General features: G+C 31.3%; 1 protein-coding gene across 1 annotated transcript in view; it reads right to left on the reverse strand.

The window, feature by feature from the left end:
* LOC126760263 (elongation of very long chain fatty acids protein 7) overlaps positions 1–18,544 on the reverse strand; it is a 50,242-nt gene extending 31,698 nt beyond the window's left edge. The window contains exons 1-3 of the mRNA XM_050475762.1: positions 17,837–18,544; positions 7,047–7,237; positions 5,343–5,423 (exon numbers count right to left, since the gene is read on the reverse strand). Of these exons, the coding sequence (XP_050331719.1) occupies positions 5,343–5,423; positions 7,047–7,237; positions 17,837–17,981 (417 nt within the window). The 5' untranslated portion in view covers positions 17,982–18,544. The remainder of the gene's footprint in view (positions 1–5,342; positions 5,424–7,046; positions 7,238–17,836) is intronic.
* Positions 18,545–19,439: the final 895 nt, after the last annotated feature.

The following is a 19,439-nucleotide window of genomic DNA, read 5'->3' on the forward strand; positions in this document are numbered from 1 at the left end:
GTATATGAAATTACAAATGATTGTGTTTGCGAAGACACTTTAAATTAATTAAAAACATAAAACTATCAAATGAAACGAGCATACAATGCCATAAATCAACGTAATCCAACAAGAGTACAACAACAAAAAACAAGTACTTGTACTCATGAACATACAAGTGCATACACTAACGTATACATATGTATATAGGTAAGTAGTACTTGTTCTTCAAGTGATTTCTGTAGCGGCTTACATTGCCTACCCGGCGTATGAGCGATGTCAATAACATCAATACATGCTCGTATGTAACTAATTTTGTACAAAGTGGCATACTATATATATATAGCATATATATCTACATATACACTTACATACTTGTACAGTATAGTATGTATTAGAAGCAAGGCGAGTGCATTGGCGCAAGAAATAAGAAGGTAGCGCTGGAAGGTAATAGCGGCGACCTTGATAAGCTGCATGTATTTGCTGTTTATTTGTTATTACCTTTTAAATTTGTTGTTGCTGTTGGTTTTTTGCTTAGTAAAAACAAATGCTTCGATTATTATAGTTGTAGGTTTTCAGTGTTTCTCTTTCGGCTTTTTAAGGTTTCTTTTTTTTTTTGTCAGCAATTGCAGTTAAGTTTACAACACAAAAGTGAGAACGAAGTACAACAACAATAATGTAAACAGTAGCTCTATTGTAAGCACAAAAAAACCACAAATATGTAATAGTCATGTGGCGGGTATGAGTAGCATGTGCCCGTTAGTTATTATTACCGCATTTGACGGCGTGAAGCATGAAGGAAACGTGCTAGACAAGTAAGTAAGCGCTTGGAATTATTATGAAGTTGCAATCTAGATGAGGGATGTGGAAATAGCTTTAATTTTATAAACTAGTTTAGATATTGGCTATATTTTGAGGCTTTGAAAATTTGTGCAATATTTTTTCTTCCATTCTGTGCTTCCATTATATTATAACCTAAGGGTGAAAACGTGTTTTTCTGGGTTTTGGACGAAAACAATTTTTTTTCGAGTGAGTCATAAGTGAAAAAGGTAATTTCTCCGTGTTTCGAAGTTAGCCTCCAAACCGAAATATTCGTCTTCGAAGTTTGAAATTTGGCTTATAGGAAAATGTAATTAATAATAGTAAGTAGTTACAAAAAAAGAATATCGACATCACCTATCTTTTTCTCTTGTTTCGATAGTTTATAATATTTTTCGGTCAAAAAGTGTATATTTTCTTGGGCTTGTTGACTAACCGCTTCAAGATTTTGGTACTAAAGTACAGAGGTTTTCACGAAACTCAGAAGATTTAGCGGAGACACATACCTCTTACGGATTCCGCATTCCGCATAATAAATTTAGCCAAGACACACACCTCGTTCGGAATTAGAATATATTCACTAGTGCGAAAATTGCCTTCGAGAACAATAATAATTTAGACTATATCTTAACTTAGCCTACAACTTTCAATTTAAATGTTAAGGCGACTTTTATTTAGATATTTTACTTAATTTTCTTTGACATGCCAAAAAACTCAAAAAAGAGAAAATAGAGGGCCAAAAATGTAGTGAGAGGGACAGAGAAAAAGAGAGATAAAGATAGAAAAGAGAAAGCAAAAATAAGACTTTTGTATCATATGTATATTAAAATAATTTGAGTGATCTCTGTCTCACTTCGTAAATATTTAAAGTGAATTATTTTTTCTTATAAGCCGTTTGTTAGATTAAAAAAATATTAATGCATATTATTTTGATATAACGCTTAAAATGCAGTACTAAAATCGAGCTTCAATATCCAATACTTCCCTCAAAAGACCAAATTGATTCTTATTGGCTTTCTGAGAGAAAAATCAGAGCTTCAGTTAGCTGTCAAAATACATTATAAGCCCATTATATTAATTTCCGACCGTTTTATAGATTTTACAATGAAATTTTCGAGCAAACATGCATGTAGCTTATAAGAAGAACGGTAAGGGATACCTTCAACAATATTCGTCGAATTATTTTTGAGAAAAGTCGCATTGTTGATTAGTTTTTTATTCTTTCATATTGAAAGGTTTTATAGTATTCGGTGTTAACTTATAACGTACCTATCCAAACTGGGTGATATCCTCATAATAAAATACCTTCGCCCGATGAAATCGGTGTCAATTCCAGTATTGTAGAATCGGCTATTTTGGAAATTATCCTAATGTTCGGATTTCTGCCTTCAATGGTATACTATTTTGAGGTTCAGTTAACCCGATGCATGTGAATGGGTTCGCATGAAAATAATATTAGTTTCGCTCTACAGCCAAATATAGACAAAGCCAAGTAAATCTGATGGTAGAACTTGAGTTGTAAGTATTTGTAACCAAGCAAAAAACATATTATGAAAAACATTAAATAAAATGGAAGAGACCAACTTAATAGGAACCCAATTTTATAAGTAACTACTTCTTGCTGCAACGAGTAACTCGGTGGCACCGATTGCAGTCGGCAATTCTGCAAGAAGTCGCAATAACCGCCAACATAATAATTGGAGACCAATATTGCTGCATGAACAACAAGAGTCAAATCCAGCGCTGAACAATGTACATACATACATACATAGTACGCTTGCAAAAATATAAAAATAATCGCAATCAGAAATAAACGCAGAACATTTTCGCTATTTGAAACGTATGTACTATATATATACATATGTTTGTCTGTATAAGTAAATTGTCGGGTTCATTTAATGCTCCAATGAGATTTTGGCGCGCGCTCAGCCATGCATTGCAAAACAACCTTATGTATGTATGTTTGTATACAGTATACAGTATAAACGTATATAGAATCACTTAAAATTTATTGCAAAAAGAACAAACACTTCTTCCGAAAATACGGCTATTATGGTGGCAATGCCGGTATGCATTGGCCGGGTACTGTAAATACTGTGTAATTATTTTGTCATGACTTTTCGTTGATTGTGTCATTGTCAAAATATATTCATACATATTTAGTAGTTAGTCACAATTTAAGTAATCACATTATTATTTAGAACCCTCTTAGTTTTCATAACAACTGTATATATGTTCTATATTGGCTATAAAGAAATCTTTGGACATTTGACTGATGTTGATTCAATGATGTCAATGAATGACATTTGATCCGTCATCTGTCCTTAATGTTTACTAATTATTCATGTAATCAGTTTGGATTGTAACGAATATTATATAAGTACATTTTAATAAATCGTAAGAACTTTAGAAATGTGAAATATCTTAATAAATCTGTAAGAATTCATAATGAAAATTCTGAATGCGAAAGGCAATACTTTTAGTATACATATTATCCGCAGTACCCACATAGAAATTAACCGAATTCAATCAATTTTTTAAATGTGAGATAAAGATGATTTTACACTATACTCAGTGAAGGAAGGTTAATTCGAGAAATGAATGTTATAATATTCGGTATATGAGAGCTAAGGAAAGATTTCGAATATTGTTGTCATACATAAGTGATAAAATTTTTGACGAGTTTACTTTCAATAATTTTTCTAATGTTTCAGTTCTTCTGGATTATTCTATTATTTTTTCTAGATTTGTTACATGTGAAGTGGTCGCGGTTGTGGTCCAATTTGATTGATTTTCTGACTAAGCCTGCAATGCATGGAATTGAAAGTGTATGCGATCCTATCCGGGAAACATGTTCCCGTTTCTGGTCTAATTAAGAGAGAGTTCATATTATTTCTGGGGGTTTTAAAAAAACTGTTTTGGAAGAGTTCCTTGGTTATGTTCAGTTTTCTCTAGTGTTTTAGATATTATTTGATATTATGGTGGACAAAAACAAAATTGTTTTGAAAGTTACCATCTATAATAATATCGTTAAAAAACCATCTATAATAATATCTAAAAAACCTGCACTTCTCTCTCTAAAATCGATGACATCAAATGGAGAGATTGGGCTTAGTGACATTACAAAAAATTAAATATAATACAAGTATAATGAAATGCAAATTGTTTCAGCGTTTGCTTTGATTGTTTCACTTTTTTTTTTTTGTTTATAAAAGTATTATGATACTGAGCTTCATACAAAGCTCTACAACAGTTTACACAGCGCATGAATGCATTCGTATTTAAATTAAGCAAATAATTATATATTAAATTAATATTTGCTTGAACTTGCGCGAAGCATTTGAAAATACCCGTTTATTTCGACAAAAAGAGAACACAAGAGATGAGTGAAATGCGAGATGATCGTACAAAAGCCAAATTAACTGCTTAAGTGCAGAAAAGGCGGCAATGGACGACAAAGGCAACAAAAGAAATTGAAAAATACAAACTCAACGCTTGAAATGCTGTTAGTCGCGTTATGTTAAACAGAAATTCATATTAATCTCTTGTCTTGAGCGCGCGTCGCACTCTCCCTTTTCTCCGCTGATCGCTTTCTATGAGCTTGGGTTTAAGTCCACGTTTGTTTGGTTGCATGTTTTAAACGACATTTTCTCCATATACATACGTATTAACCTTGAAAGTTGGCGACGAAAACAAACATGATCTAATCGCATTGCAGTCGGCGTTTTTTTTTTTTTGTTTTTGTGTCATAAAGCGGTTGAAAACTAAAAACTTTAAAATATGGAAATTGATTTTTTTATGTGATCCTGCTTTTAGCTGTTGCGCGTGCAAGTTGGTATTTTTATCTCCTTACGGAATGCAAAACTATCGAAATGTAGTGAGTTTAAACTCTTTAATATCAAAATACAGGTTAAATTAGAATTTTTATAATATTAAAGAGTTAATGCTCACCACTCTACTTTGTTCAGGACTTTACAAAAAAATAGAAATATTCTGTTCATGGCTTGTGGTAAAGTATACCAAAGTTTAAGTCGACGTAGTGCATTATATTTTCTTTACTCATAAAGAAAATTTATCCAAATATATCTCCGTACTATCTTCTCCTCTCTAAAATTTCGTTTAATGGCAGATTTTAGCACAACTTTCAGAATTAATATGAAGGCAACCTCAAAATACATTTTCAGTTCGGTTTTTTTTATTACTGACGCTCAAATTGTATTTCGAGATTTGTAGTTTTCATAAGCTTTATTGAAACTTTATGACAAATATTTTTGCTCTTCCCTCTCGCACTATGATACTTTTTTATGCATTATTGGAAGCTGAACAACAGAAAAAAATAGCAATATGTCGTACTTTTATGCATTAACCAAATAAAGCGCGAAATATTTTTTTTTAATATAACTCAAGACAGTAACACGTTATTTTTGAAAAATACAAATATTTATGATTTGTTATATAATAATCTATCAATATATATCAACCTATGTTTTAATAACATTAATATAACGGTCTAATATTCATATCAGTATACACGCATCACTCACCCGTTTTGACATTGGCCCATCTGAGTAATCCACGGGTTCACATTTCAAATTGTAGTTATTCAGCCAACCAGCCATCAGATGCTATAAAAATATAAATATTTTTTAGAAATTTTATTTTTCAGTGGGTATAATTTTTTTTAATTTTTATTGTATAGAAGTCAAAAAATATATGGCTTAGACATTAAATTTTCAATTTAACTTCCAATTTTGGAAAATGAAAATTTAATTTTCAATTCAAAATATTGCTAATTAAAATTTGAAAATTTATTTTTTTTTAGTTTTTAAATATAAACACTTTTTTTGGTATGTTTCAAACCTATTAGGGTTTGGGATGAAAAATGTAATTTAAAATTGTCCATGCGTTATTTAGAATTAGAATCTTGAAAAATAGTTTAAAATGAAACAAAAAATTATTTTAATTTCATTTGTTATTTCAATTATTTTTTATTTATTGTTTGCAACCCTGCTGGCTTAAGGTAGTAGTCTGGTAACCTATGCCTATTTTAATGACTTCTTTAGAGGGCGGTTTTTTATAGGAAAATATAAATGAATTATCTTGAATATTTAGTGTTTTTATTTACATATTGAAAATATAAAAAAAAAACATATTTGAAAAAATTTAATACTTTGTTACTATTATTATTGTCACTCGAAGTTGGAACCTCAAAAAAAATGCACGTAGGTGGCCCGGGTGATTTTAACTCTTGATGTTATCTGAAATTAAATATTCGTATTTATTCTTAATCTATACACATGTCATTCTGGTCGGAATTACTGAAGTTAAATTGCAAGGGTAAATAATAAAATGGCGGACTTTGAAAAAAAAGTCCTTTTATTTTAGCAAAGAAAGGGTTGTAAAATAAAAAGTTATGGGTGAAAAAAATTCTCGTTAGTTCCGACGAGAACTATAAGTGTGTAGAATAGCCTGTTAAAATTTGCAAACAATCGGACAAGTAAAAAAAAAGTTAGGACCCGGGCCGACCAGAAAAACAATGTTTTGAAAAAAACGCGTTTAAAGTTTAACAACTCCGAGAGAGAGGACTCCGAGGCGCTCTAGGAAACTCGTCATAACTCTCGAAATATTTCGAGTTTCCATCTGAAATTTTCACAGTATATTCTCAAGATATTGTACTTTCAAATTAAGCAAAAAAAAATTTCGATTTTTTGAACCCAAGTTACCAGACTACTACCTTAAGTTCATTGTGAGGTTTAGTGTAACCCAAATTGCATTGCTAGTTAATGTCAACTTATATTTTTCTATTGATCTGAATTTACTTTCATTTATAGCTTTTTTCGTGCTGAAGTGCACTAGTGCTGTAAAATTCGTTAACCGAATTTACTTTACTATTCGGTAAAAGAATTTTACTCGCAAACAATGTTGTAGTTATAATTTGTTTTCTGATTTATAGTCATTTCATAAATTGAGTGAAAAACTATTGCCAATATTAGAATTGGGGTAGACTTATCTCAATTAGAAGTTGTATATAGTTTTAAACAGCACACTCATTCAACATATTCTCCAGTTTTACCTATCACCAGCAATATTTACTTTAAAATTAAATTAACTATTTATTTACAACGCTTATCTATATTTAATTTCTATATTTAATATACAATTTTATATGCCTCCATAGTGTAGCATATAAAATAGGCAGAAATATTATTAAATCAATTATTTTCGTTTGCTTAATGAATCACACTCACCTCGTAGAACATGTACGCGCTTAACGCCACCTGAAAGGCATTGTAGATGACTAATGTACGCCGCAGTTGGAAGGGTTTTCTGTCGCGCATGAATGTTGGTCCGATCAAGAGGACCCAAGACAGGTATATGCCAACCAAACCGAATGTGTAAAGGGGATGCTCCATTAGGGGGAAACGTGTGGCGCGGGGATCTGAAAGAGTGAAATATAAATTTACAATGAATACAAGTTTACATAGTATAGCTATAACCGCGTAAGCGGTGACTACGGCAATTAAGAAGTAGGAGAATAAATGCAGTGGCAAGCAGTGTTTAATGCATGAACTCTGACTTTTGTCACCCATAAAAACACAACCACAGAGGCGAATCCATATATGTTTTCGTTTTGTTTTTGTTTTTTTTTTTCGTAATAAAAAATTCTAGTTAAGAATATATAGAAAGGAATATCTAGTAAGTGGTGAATGAGATATATTCAAATAGTTTCAATATTTTGTTCATAGAGCCTTATTAAAAATGACTTCTTTTAAGCGGTCGTTTCACTATCATTTGCCAATAAAATGGTGAAAATTGGTTTGCAGAATTTTTCTCCCTCTTTTCGTATGATACTAAATGCAGAGGGCCAACATGCCACCATATAATGCATCCACAAACTATTATATTTCCATCGCCATGTTTAACAGTTTGCTTTACATGGTGTCGTTGTGTACGATGTCTACGTGCACCCCAGCAAATATTGCTTTCTAACCAACTGAAAACGGTTAAATTTGGACTCATCGGTACAGACAACACATTTCCAATCATCAACGATTCAATTTTAATGCTCCCTTCGATATGACAAACGTGCTTTAATATTATCATCGGGCAATGTTTTTAATCACACTTGCAATTTATCCGATCGCAGCGCTCACCTAGCAACAAATTCGATAACTTTTTTGTTAATAGCCAGAGAAGCACCCTTTGATGTTAGTAGCTTGTTTTTGCTCATTTTGAACATCATTATTCGAGTATCTTCTCTTACGAATTTTTCGTAAATCCAACCGTTTAGAGGAGGTTAACGGTTGAAATTTGATTATTTTAAGTAATTTTTTTCTTATAAATTTTTTATAACTCAATGAAAAAAGTCATTTAAAATTGCAATGAAAAAAATGTTAAAAAGGTAAAAAAAAATTATATGGAGTTGCCACCTATTTAAAGTTTTTAGGTGAATGAAAATTTTTAAAATAAAAGCAGTTTAAGAATATTTACAGAGAAACATATATTTGAAAGGAGGTTGCCACCTTTTTAATTTTTTACCAAATTAAACTGATATATAAGTTTAAAACTGCTGTTTGGTAGGAGATATTATTTTATGTAATTTTTTTTTTTGTTTTATTATTATTTTTTTCATTAAAAGCATACAATTTGTTACAAAATCTATGAAACGAAGTATTTTATCTAATAAATGGAAGGGCGATATGAATTTTTCCTTTGATAGTAAGAAAAAAATAGAAAACTAACTAACTGGTTACAATTAAGTGCTCTTACTTGGAGAGATTTTCTTAGAGGTGTGTAAGAACCTATTGTATTGCGCAGAGTATCAAGCCAAAAAAATCGATTTTGCTCACCCTAATATACATAAGTAATTATCAATTGAAAAAAAAAAAATGGAAAATTAATTTAGTCTTCAAAAGGCTTTTTTACGCCAAATTTGGGCTTAACAGCTGAAATAAGGCGAAATATGTGGCCACTGACACTGGACTAAATTTTCGTTTAAAAACATTTTTTAAATGAACTTTTGTGACCCCTTAGTCTTGCTCTGCTTACACATTTAAAATATTTTACTTAATAACTTTAAATTGAAGATATTGTGTATTTAAATTAAGTGTAATAATAGTTTTGTAATGGCGTCAGAAAAGCTGGTCTTACAGCGCATGCAATCAGAATTAAATAGCATCTAATAATTTATTATCTATTTTATATACGTAATTGCCAATGTGATTCTGTAATCGTTTGTGGAAGCGTATATTTAATTAAGAATATAATTCACACGATTACTCACTTTAACACTCACATAAATAAATCTATGCATATATATTAAGGTGGATTATATGTCATTTGGAAATCGATTTTAGTTAGTTTGCAAAACTAAGTTGTTCAATATTATTTATCTCAGCTTATAAAATAAAGTTTGGAAGTCCTGTCAAAATTGAGATTTTCTTTCTGAAAAATTCTCTTTTCATTAAACAAATAATTAAAGGTTTAGTTTATTATAGAAAATTTAAAATTCTGGAAAATTTTAATTGAAAATTAATTTTGATTTGTATGGTAAATTTAATACATATTGAAAAATAGCTCATGTAGCATACAGTCACATATAATGCAAAATAACGTAACATCACTTTTCATAAGTTTACAGGTGAAGGGAAAACGATATAATAGAAACCACTCATATTGAAACAAAATTTTGGATTTTGATTATAAAATGATTATATATTGGTTATATCTGAAAGCTGAAGCTTGAAATTTTACAATATGTGATATACGATATGATAATATGTTGTACTGAATCGTAAGCAATAAAAAATCCAAAACCGATTTTTTTGATGATATATTGTTTTGCATTTCAGCTGACGACATGCAAGTTTGAACAAGTTCCTGGACAATAATAATTCAATGAGACTTCCCATATTTTTAGTTCCGCTCTAATAAACACATGCCTTTCTTGTTTTGTTCAGCCAAATGACAACTGACGTTTACTTAATAATATAAACAGCCATTTATTATATAAGCCAGAAGTCATGACCCTTAACTAGTTAGCCGTTAACTTGTTTGCGAAATGCAAATTAAAAAGCAAATAGACATAAAAAAACTTATTTTAATTGAATATAATTAATTTATAGTCCGTTGTGGGTAAGCTGGAGTGGCAGTGTAACTAGCCTGTTGTTCATATGATTCAAAAATCCACAAACGAAAAATACTTAAAACTTTTCCATTAAGTGTCTAAGAAGGTTTTTGTTTGAACATTATGGACTGTCTTGCTTCCACATTCCATTTTGATCAAGTTTTGTAAACTAGTGGAAAGGTTAGAGGTAAAACTGGAAAACTGTAACCTTTTTCTGTTATCACTGCGGGAAACGCGCCAGTCCATTCGTTCAATTAATAAAAATCGCCTGACTAACTTTTCGCGTCATCAAGAAACAATTATCAAACATTCACTAATTAACGCGTGGAGATGGTTATAAAGAAAGAAATATTTATAGATTCGTTATGCGCGTCCAGTTTAAATTGGCCAGTCCGGATCAAATATAATCTTGAGTGTATGTGAATGATCAGCGTGACGACATGTCCGTCTGTGGTATATATGTACGTGAACTACTCCCGAAAGTTTTAGAGATGTTGATCTTAACTTTTGTATACAATTTTTCTGCCCAATAAATTACTTATTTGGCAAGCCGGACACAAGTAGCCAAGTAGCAATTATAGCGATTGGTATAAGGTTTGGTTGAAAAAGGTTTTTTCAAAGCGGTGGGTCTCTGAGCAGAAAACCAAGCTCAGGAGCAGCACGGAAACATCTTCTAGGGAGGATCGACAAATAAAACGCATTAGCCTAAAAGATCGATTCAGCTGAGGACATCAGGATAGAGATCATAAAAGATATTGGAACCGAAATCGCTGCTAGAAATAAACGAAATAGACTCCGTAATGCTGGTTTGAATGCTTGACAACCCGCAAAAAAGCCACTTTTGACTAGGAAAATGCTTCAACAACGGTTCCGGTGGGCTATAAAGCACCAAAGCTGGACTGAAGTCGATTCGCAGAAAGTAATCTTCTCTGACGAGTCGAAGTTCAACATGTTATGTAGCGACGAGATGTCGAAAGTAAGGGGAAAAACTGGTAAACGCTATAGCGAAAAGTGCGTCCGAGGAACGATTATGTAGGGAGGCAGCCGAATGGTATGAAGATGTAGATGTTATACAAACTGAACGATCAAAATCATGTTCTTGTATGGTAAACTTGTTTATCTTTAAAAAATTTTCAGTGGATAGTTGACCCAGGCTACAGCATATACCTGCTATACAAACAGATCGATCAAAATCAAGATACATATTTTCATAAAAGATTTCTTTTGAATTTTTTTTTTATTACTTATTATAATATTATGATTATTGAGCAATAATTGATTACTATTATTAATATAAATAATCAATATATTTAAATGTCGTTGACTGTTAGCTAATTACATAGATTAATGCGTTAATAGTAAACACTTGTTAGAGGCCTAAGTTTTTCTGTATTTATTGCAATTGTTTATAATTTTTTTATTGCACAATTGCAATCTTCTCGTTGTACAGCTGTGCGCATATTAATTTTTATACCCTGAACAGGATATATTAAGTTTGTCACGAAGTTTGTAACACACAGAAGGAATCGTCGAAGACCCTATAAAGTATATATATAAATGATCAATATGTTGAGCTGAGTCGATTTAGCCATGTCTCTCTGTCCGTCTATCCGTCCGTCCGTCTGTCTGTATATATATGAACTAGTCCCTCAGTTTTTAAGATATCGTTTTGAAATTTTGCAAACGTCATTTTCTTCTTCAAGCAATACAAAGAACGATGAAACAAGTTCTTTATCGGAAAACTTTCACATTTGACAAGATATATTCAATTTGTATAGATATCGTGACCATTGTTCTATAAAATATAGCTGCCATACAGACTGAACGATCGGAATAAGTTCTTGTATGGAAAACTTTCGATATTTGACAGGATATATTTAACGAAATTTGGATTACTATAGATTATTTTATAAGATAACATTTGACAAGATATATTCACGAAATTTGGTATAGACTATTTTCTAAAGCAACAATGAAATCTCCGAAGAAATTGTTCAGATCGGATTACTATAGCATATAGCTTCCATATAAACTGAACACATAGTTAATAAAAGAAATGCACCTGTGAAGGGTATATCAGCTTCGGTGCAGCTGAAGTTAACGTTTTTTCTTGTTTTTTTTTAATATTTATGCAATATACATATATATTTGTCACACTATTCTATGCATGGAATTTGTTTCTATTCTCTTCAAATGCATAATGAATGCAAAAAATGTTCACACTTCTTTAGATACAAATCTCAATAGCTACCAACACTATTATTTCCATAAATTAATGTCTTTAACAATTGCTTTTTTTATTAAGATATCGCTATTTTATTAAGATATTGCTTGCTACTCGACATTTGAACAATTAATTGCTTAGACGTGCTACATGTAAATAGTTACAAAGCATTTAATAAGATCTAAGAGTTAGCACACCACAGTAGCCACATATACTCAGAATCATTTAAACGAACTGTTTTGCTTGATTAAACGATTGTGTAGTTCAGCATTTTTTCACGAATACGCCAAATGCAAACAAACAAAGTTATTAATTTATGTTTTATACGTATGTGTATTTGTATATACTAACGTGGGCAGCTGCCTTTGTAGGAGCCGCTTGTATATTTCGTGACATCTTTGAGCCTGCATACCTATACATATGTATGTATATATAAATATACTGATGTTTAAAAGTAGCAAGAATAAAAGCGACTTGACAATGCTATTATTGTTGTATGTGTAAGTAAATTTGTGCGTTGCGACTACAGCTGCAACCAAACTAACACTATTAGCTGTTAAGCATATTTTTAATGTCTTCAGTACAGGCAGGGTCACAGGCCATAGTTTAAGTACGCGCATAACATTATGTTAACGCTCATTGCATTGAGGGACATTTTCAAAGTAGAGGGTGAACAGCAATTGCTTGATTATACCAGCGTTTACGATGAGCTTCTGAGTAAATAATTTAGTATGAATATCATATTTTATTATAGACATTATAAATCGTTTACACTATTAACGCCACATGCATGCACGCAGCGTCTCACTTGTATACATTTCAATGTTAATATGCGTTAACAGCGCAAGGTTTGTGTCTTAAGTCTTTTGCGTTAGTGAGCATGCAGCCAGAGCAATGTAAAATGTAAAATTTTTGGCAACTTTTTCTTGTTTTTTTTTTTTTGTAATTTTGCGTTTAATTTTGCAAATTTTTATCTTAAAAATAAAATAATTTGTGTTTTTGCCATATTTATCAAACGCCGTTAACCTTTTCAGCAACAGTGCATAAAGGGACAAGGAATGTGTATATACAAAAACACTGCAAGCCGAAATAAAAGGTTAAATAGCAGTAAAAGTTATAAACATGCGCGTACATACAAGTATACAAGGTGGCTGCATGCTCAGATGCCCACAAACATTGAGTAGCTAGCAGTAGTGGGAGGCAAATAAGCAAGCGAAGGGGGGAAATAAGTTTAATAGAAATAAAATTTAAAACTACGCGTACTTGAAGGTGTATTTATGTCTGTATATACATATTCCTATATCATAACAAAGCAATAAAAGCAGCGTAGAAGGAAATTGACAATTATTAGTCTCTTTTTTTAGATAGTTTAACTGGCATTTAATTGCGGTAATAATTGTCGCAGATAAAAGAAGCAAGTGTCCGCAGCAAATGTTCGGCATTGTCAAGGCCGCCGATGATTGTGTGCTCATGTAAATGTATTTAGGTTTCTTACGCGCTTATGTATGCCGGCATAACAATGGTAAGTACATATGCGCACACCTTTAGGCGAGGCAAAGGGCATGATGCATACTATGAGTGGTTATAAAGTTGAGTTTTCAAGTTCAACGCCGCTTCAATGACGTTTTTGTTTATTTTTTTGTGTTGCATGATAGCAGGTTACTGTTGGAGTTTGGCCATTTGAAAATTTAAGTTGAATTATGTTTTTTAAGAGAATGTTGGAAAATGGTAGAAATGCTATTTTAAATTTTGAAAATACTAGTTCTCAGTGATGTATGCTATGCGAGAGAGCACCAAATCAGATACTGTTGAAAACAGCACAGGCATAAATGAATGAGTAGCATAATTTTCTAAATCACTACTAGCTAATTTTTTCATAAAAATTGGAATATGTCAAAATTGCTCGCACTTTTGTTCAAGCACAATTAGAATTGCAACGAAAATTTTTCAATTTGTGTAATATCTCAAGAGTTAGATGAAATCTAGGCCAGCAGCAACTGATAATTTTTGTGTTAACCAGAGTTTAAAAAAACGCATTAAAAATAATCTAATTTACATTTAAAGTCAGCTTTTTAATTTGTAATTAATTTTTAATAATTAATTAAAAAAACAAAAATCAAATTTAATAAAAATTAAAATTAGTAAAAATTTCACAAATTCCAGATTAAAAATTGAATAAAGTGAATTCCAAAAATCAGTTTTAAAATAAAAAATAAAACTTTTAATCATAAATAATGTTCTGAAAAATACAAAAATAAGAATCTCTAGTATATAGCTAAAAATTAGAAACATAAATTGTTTAATAGTTTTAACTTTTTCGTGTTTGCTTATTTTCTTTTCTAGTAATTTGATTATCTTTTGGAAAAGAAAGCTTATTTATTGTATATTTACGTTTAATTACTTTCAATTACATATACATATATAACATAACTAAACTTATTTGTTATTTTCAAAAATTTAGATTCAAAACTGAAAATATAATCAAAACCCAAAAACGGAATTAAAAATTTAATTAAAAAAAATTAATAATTAATTAAAATTAAAATTAAAATTTTGGGATTGAAAAATAATTATTTAGTAATTAATTAGTGATTAATAGTTATTAAAACTAATAATTGCAAATTAAAAATTAATTATTAACTTTAAAATAATTAACAAGCAAATAATTAGCCAATTAATTAATAATTAATTATTAAAATTAATTAATAAAAAGTAATTATTATAATTACTTCATTATTAGTAAAATTTAGTTAAATTAAAACTAGAACTAATTCAAAATTTTCGTTAAAATTTATTACTAAAAATTAATTAATAAAAAATTATGTTTCAAGTAATACATATTACCTCTGCGGTTTTGGATTTGTGCTGCGGCGAATCGTAACCAAATGTGTATAATTTCTAGTCAGGAAAGCTATAAGAAGCAATAATCTCAGAAAACATCGCGACAATTCATAAAATTTGGTTGAGAAAGCTTTGCGAGCAAAGGCTGCCGCGTTTTCTGAACATCGTTCAAATATATAGCGATTCAAAGGAAAATCTGACACTGAGAATAGATACGAAGTTTTTTGCTGCCAATTTTTGACAATGGATGGAGCATAGATATACACCTGAGACCTGCCGGCTGTCTGCTGAATGGTTGTTAGCTGGTGAAAGTCCACAGTCGACAGATAGTGCTTTGGTAGCGAATTTAAAAATTCCATGTAATGCTTATTAAATAAGCCCTTTCTAAGATTTTGACTTGAGCTGGTATCATTAGAGTCATTGACACTGTTCTTGTTAAATATGTAAGTTTGTATTATCTTTGTATAAATGAGTATTCGTAGCTTTGAAGGAGTTCACTTAAGTGCATTTTTTGAGGTAAATCTCTTTGAAATAGCCAACATTATATACAGAGTTGTAGAGATAAATACAATTATTTACAAAATAAAAAAAAAAATCACCTCTTGCACAGTACGAAATCAAAACTAAAAAGTTTACTTTTATATTTACAGCACAAAAATACAAAATAGCTTTGCACTCTCAAAAAAATTGTTTGAAATAGAAGCAACAACCATATTTGCAATACATCACCATTAGTCTGTGAAATATTAGTTTAACTACACTCAAACATTTTAGTTGCCTTCTTAACCCTTTGCGCGCGTCACTGACCCTCGCACATGGGCAAGCGGCGGAGCTTAGTTAGACGCGCGAGCACTTAAGTGCGCCGTAATGCTTCTTAATTGCAGTTCTATGTCAACGCAACTCATTTATGAACTTTGTTTTACCGTCACAAATGCTTTGTGTTGTTGCCATTTTCACAGTAAATTCTCTTTTTAGCCGGCATAGTGTAGTATAGCATACTTGTAATTGACGTTCACAACACAATTTGCATAGAGATAAACATACACAGCTAAATAACTTGTGACATCTTGCAAAAATATGCGTTTTAGTCAAGCGATTTTTTGTTGCGGCCACTCATGCATTAGTTGCGCCTTTCAATCGCCACACATTTGTTTATGTGTACGCGTTACTCAACTCATTACTCGTATCGGCTGGTAAGACTTTTCTGCCTGTGTTGTGGTGTTTAAGCTTTCCACTACAACTACATTAGCAATGCACAATTTTACGCTTTGTGGAAATTATCTGCATTTCGCGTAGCCTACGGACTAGTTTAGAGGGGATTTTTCGCACTTCTTAACAATTACTTGCGCGATTTGTTGTTGCACATATACACTATAAGTCCAATTATTTAGTATAAACGAGCATATATTAGGGAGCGTACGTTTAATTGATTTATTTTGCATGGAAAGTTTAGAAGTTAACTTCATGTAGAACGAAATAATTGTTCGAAAATTAACGGTCTAAGGTTCTAACTTATATAATTATTTTCTACGAACTTCTGGAACAATTTTTAATAATTTTTCTACTGTTGGTAAACAACAAAAGCTTTAGTGTGAGTGTGACGGTATTACTCGATTGTTATTGCTGCACTTTATATATATGAAGAAAATTAATTAAAAAAAATTATTTCGAATTAGTAATCGATAAATCTTTCAAAATCTCAATAAATAGTAATCGATAAATCTTTAAAAATCCAAATAAATATTAATCGACAAATTTTTCAAAATTTCGTTATATTTTGAAGATGAAAGTTATAAATGAAATAACCAAAACTTTTTTCAATTATGTGACAACATGAATTTCATAGATGCTATTAATGTGCAATTTAATACTGCAGGTCTACGAAAATAATCATATTTTTTTAGTTTTCAAAAGAAATTGTTTAGTTTTAATATTTAATAAAGAGAATTTTGAACATTTTTATTTTCTTAAATATCTTGAAATATTTGTATATTTCTCGAGTTAATTGGCATCTCAAAATGAGCTGAACTTCAAGAATTTCGCACAGTTAGAAAGTGAAAGTAAGTATTTTTGTGCAACTTTTGTTCTCGTTTTGGCAAACTTTCCTACAAAGGGCAAAATAAATATTGAATTTTTTTTTCCTACAAAAAAAAAAACCAATATATGCAAAATCACAACATGCGTTCATCACAATAAAGAGAACATTTTTCCATAATTTCTTAATATTTCAGCTCCAAGGTTTGAAACCATTATAAGGTACAACATTCTAAGATACTCGATTTCGTGATTTAAAACTTTTTTGTTGTTATTTCGACCAATTATTCTGAAAATTTCGCAAAGTTGTTACTTTTATATGGAAGACAATGCATTTTATAAGTCTATTTTGATTTGCCAGTAACTTACAAATTCTTTAAACATTTTTTGTTTCCTGAATTTTTTACAAGAGTATGTTTTTTTCTTATTTTTCATATTTTTCATAAAACAATATGTTGAAGAAAAATTTGTATTTTATTAAAAAAAAAAAATTTTTTTTGGTATACATAACATCCAAAACAACTTATTACAATTTTTTGGCATTTATCTGGACAAATATATATTATTTACATTAATAAGTTTCATAATTTGCATTTTATTTGTCACCAAGGCTAAAATTTGTATATCTTTAACTTTTTCTCTTTGTACGTCTGTATAAATTTCCTCTCTTTACCTTTAACATTTTATTCACACTTTTTCTCAGCACAATATTTATCAACCCTTTGCCTTTACGCGCCTAATTATTTGGAAATAACACGCATAATATATTAAAATATTTTGCATTCGCATATTTGAATGTCACCAATACATACCGCCGAAGTCTCGCTCGACCAAATGGTAATAGCGCTGTATCAGTCCCGTATAATTCCAATCAACATGGTGCGATTTGAATTCGTCCAATGCTATGGACGCAATCTCAGCGGCCATATCGAAGCGCGAAGTTATGTTGCTGTTCATTTTGACTCTGTTTTTGGTGAATTACTTAACACAAGCTAATATACTGTAACTTAGTTTATTTATTTTTTTGTTGTAAATAATTTGAGACGGAATTCCACGTTAAAACTGCTCACTATATAAGGATATATATGCACTTTTAAGCGATATTTAATTGTATTTTTGGTTCTGCACACTCACACGCACACTAGCAATGCTATGAAATAGTCCATTCTATGCACTTTTCACGGCTATTAATTCAAAAAATATTTTTTTGAGAATTTATTTATTTTTTTTAGAACAAAATAGCACAAAATTTAACTGAAATCGTTACTGGTGAGCACTAGCATTGGAAAATTGTTATTATTTTGTTACTTAATTATTATAAACTTCTTTAGCGCTTTGTCTGCATGGCTAGAAAGCACATTCTATTTAGCATATTCTAAATACTAAATGTTGCGTATACGCCACCGCGTTCAATTCACTAAGTTCTAGAATCCAACGAGTATTACTTTGTATTGTATAATATGTAGTCGCTTGTAGTCGCTTTTGTTAATATTGTTTCACCAAACCGCACCGTATGAATGTTTATGCTCAACTGACTGCAAAACTTCTCGACAATCACAAGATAAAATAAATGTTTTTTGCCAAACGCGCAAAGACGCCGTCGAATTGCAATACAAAAGCACAAAACGCGCACAGCGACTAGAAGCCAGCGACGCGGCGACGCAGAGAACGCAGCGCTAGGAGCAGACGCATAGCTTAACGATCGCTTATACGAGCCAATACAACAACAAAGTCGGCAATAATTCGCAAAACTTTGCGGTTGGCTGTCGGAAAACAAAAAACGAATTAACTTAATACGGAAAGGGAGCGCAGTCGCACACAACGACACCAAAATATCACAATAGTCGAAAAATCAAAGCCAAAGCAAAGCAGGCAAAGTCAAAAGTCAAATGTAGTTGTTGCCAAAGCAGCTGTGGCGGCAAAATCAGCACCGGTAGTCGGTAGGCGATCGCCTTCAATGCGAAAGATAATCAAAGCGACGAAGCAGTCAAGCAGCTCTGCACGCGCAGCGATGCCGGCAGCGCAATAAGCGGCGCAGTCGGTTTTGTTTTTGTAAGCAAAGTTAAGGGTGTTTGTGTTGCTGCTTTTGTTTGTGTTTGTGTTTGTGTTTGTATTTGCTTTTGCGATCTTTGGTTGCCGAGGTGTCAGGCTTCACCAATACACTCATACTTAGGCGAAAACACTGTTATAACTTTAATTGAGTTCGTGTCCGATCGTTTGGAAGTGAACGCTGTTCGCTGTTTGTCCACTTCCAGCGTTGTTCTTGAGCAGCCAGCTTTTGCTTTTGCTGTTGTTGTGCCGAAAACATACTTCCACTTCTGTGTATATGTGTGTGTAGAAGCAAGTGAATTTGTACACATTAATTTATTATTGCTGTTGTTTGGCCCTATTTGTTTGTTACTGCAAAAAATAACA

Source organism: Bactrocera neohumeralis, chromosome 2 (assembly GCF_024586455.1).
Source record: "Bactrocera neohumeralis isolate Rockhampton chromosome 2, APGP_CSIRO_Bneo_wtdbg2-racon-allhic-juicebox.fasta_v2, whole genome shotgun sequence".
Classification (NCBI taxonomy): domain Eukaryota; kingdom Metazoa; phylum Arthropoda; class Insecta; order Diptera; family Tephritidae; genus Bactrocera; species Bactrocera neohumeralis.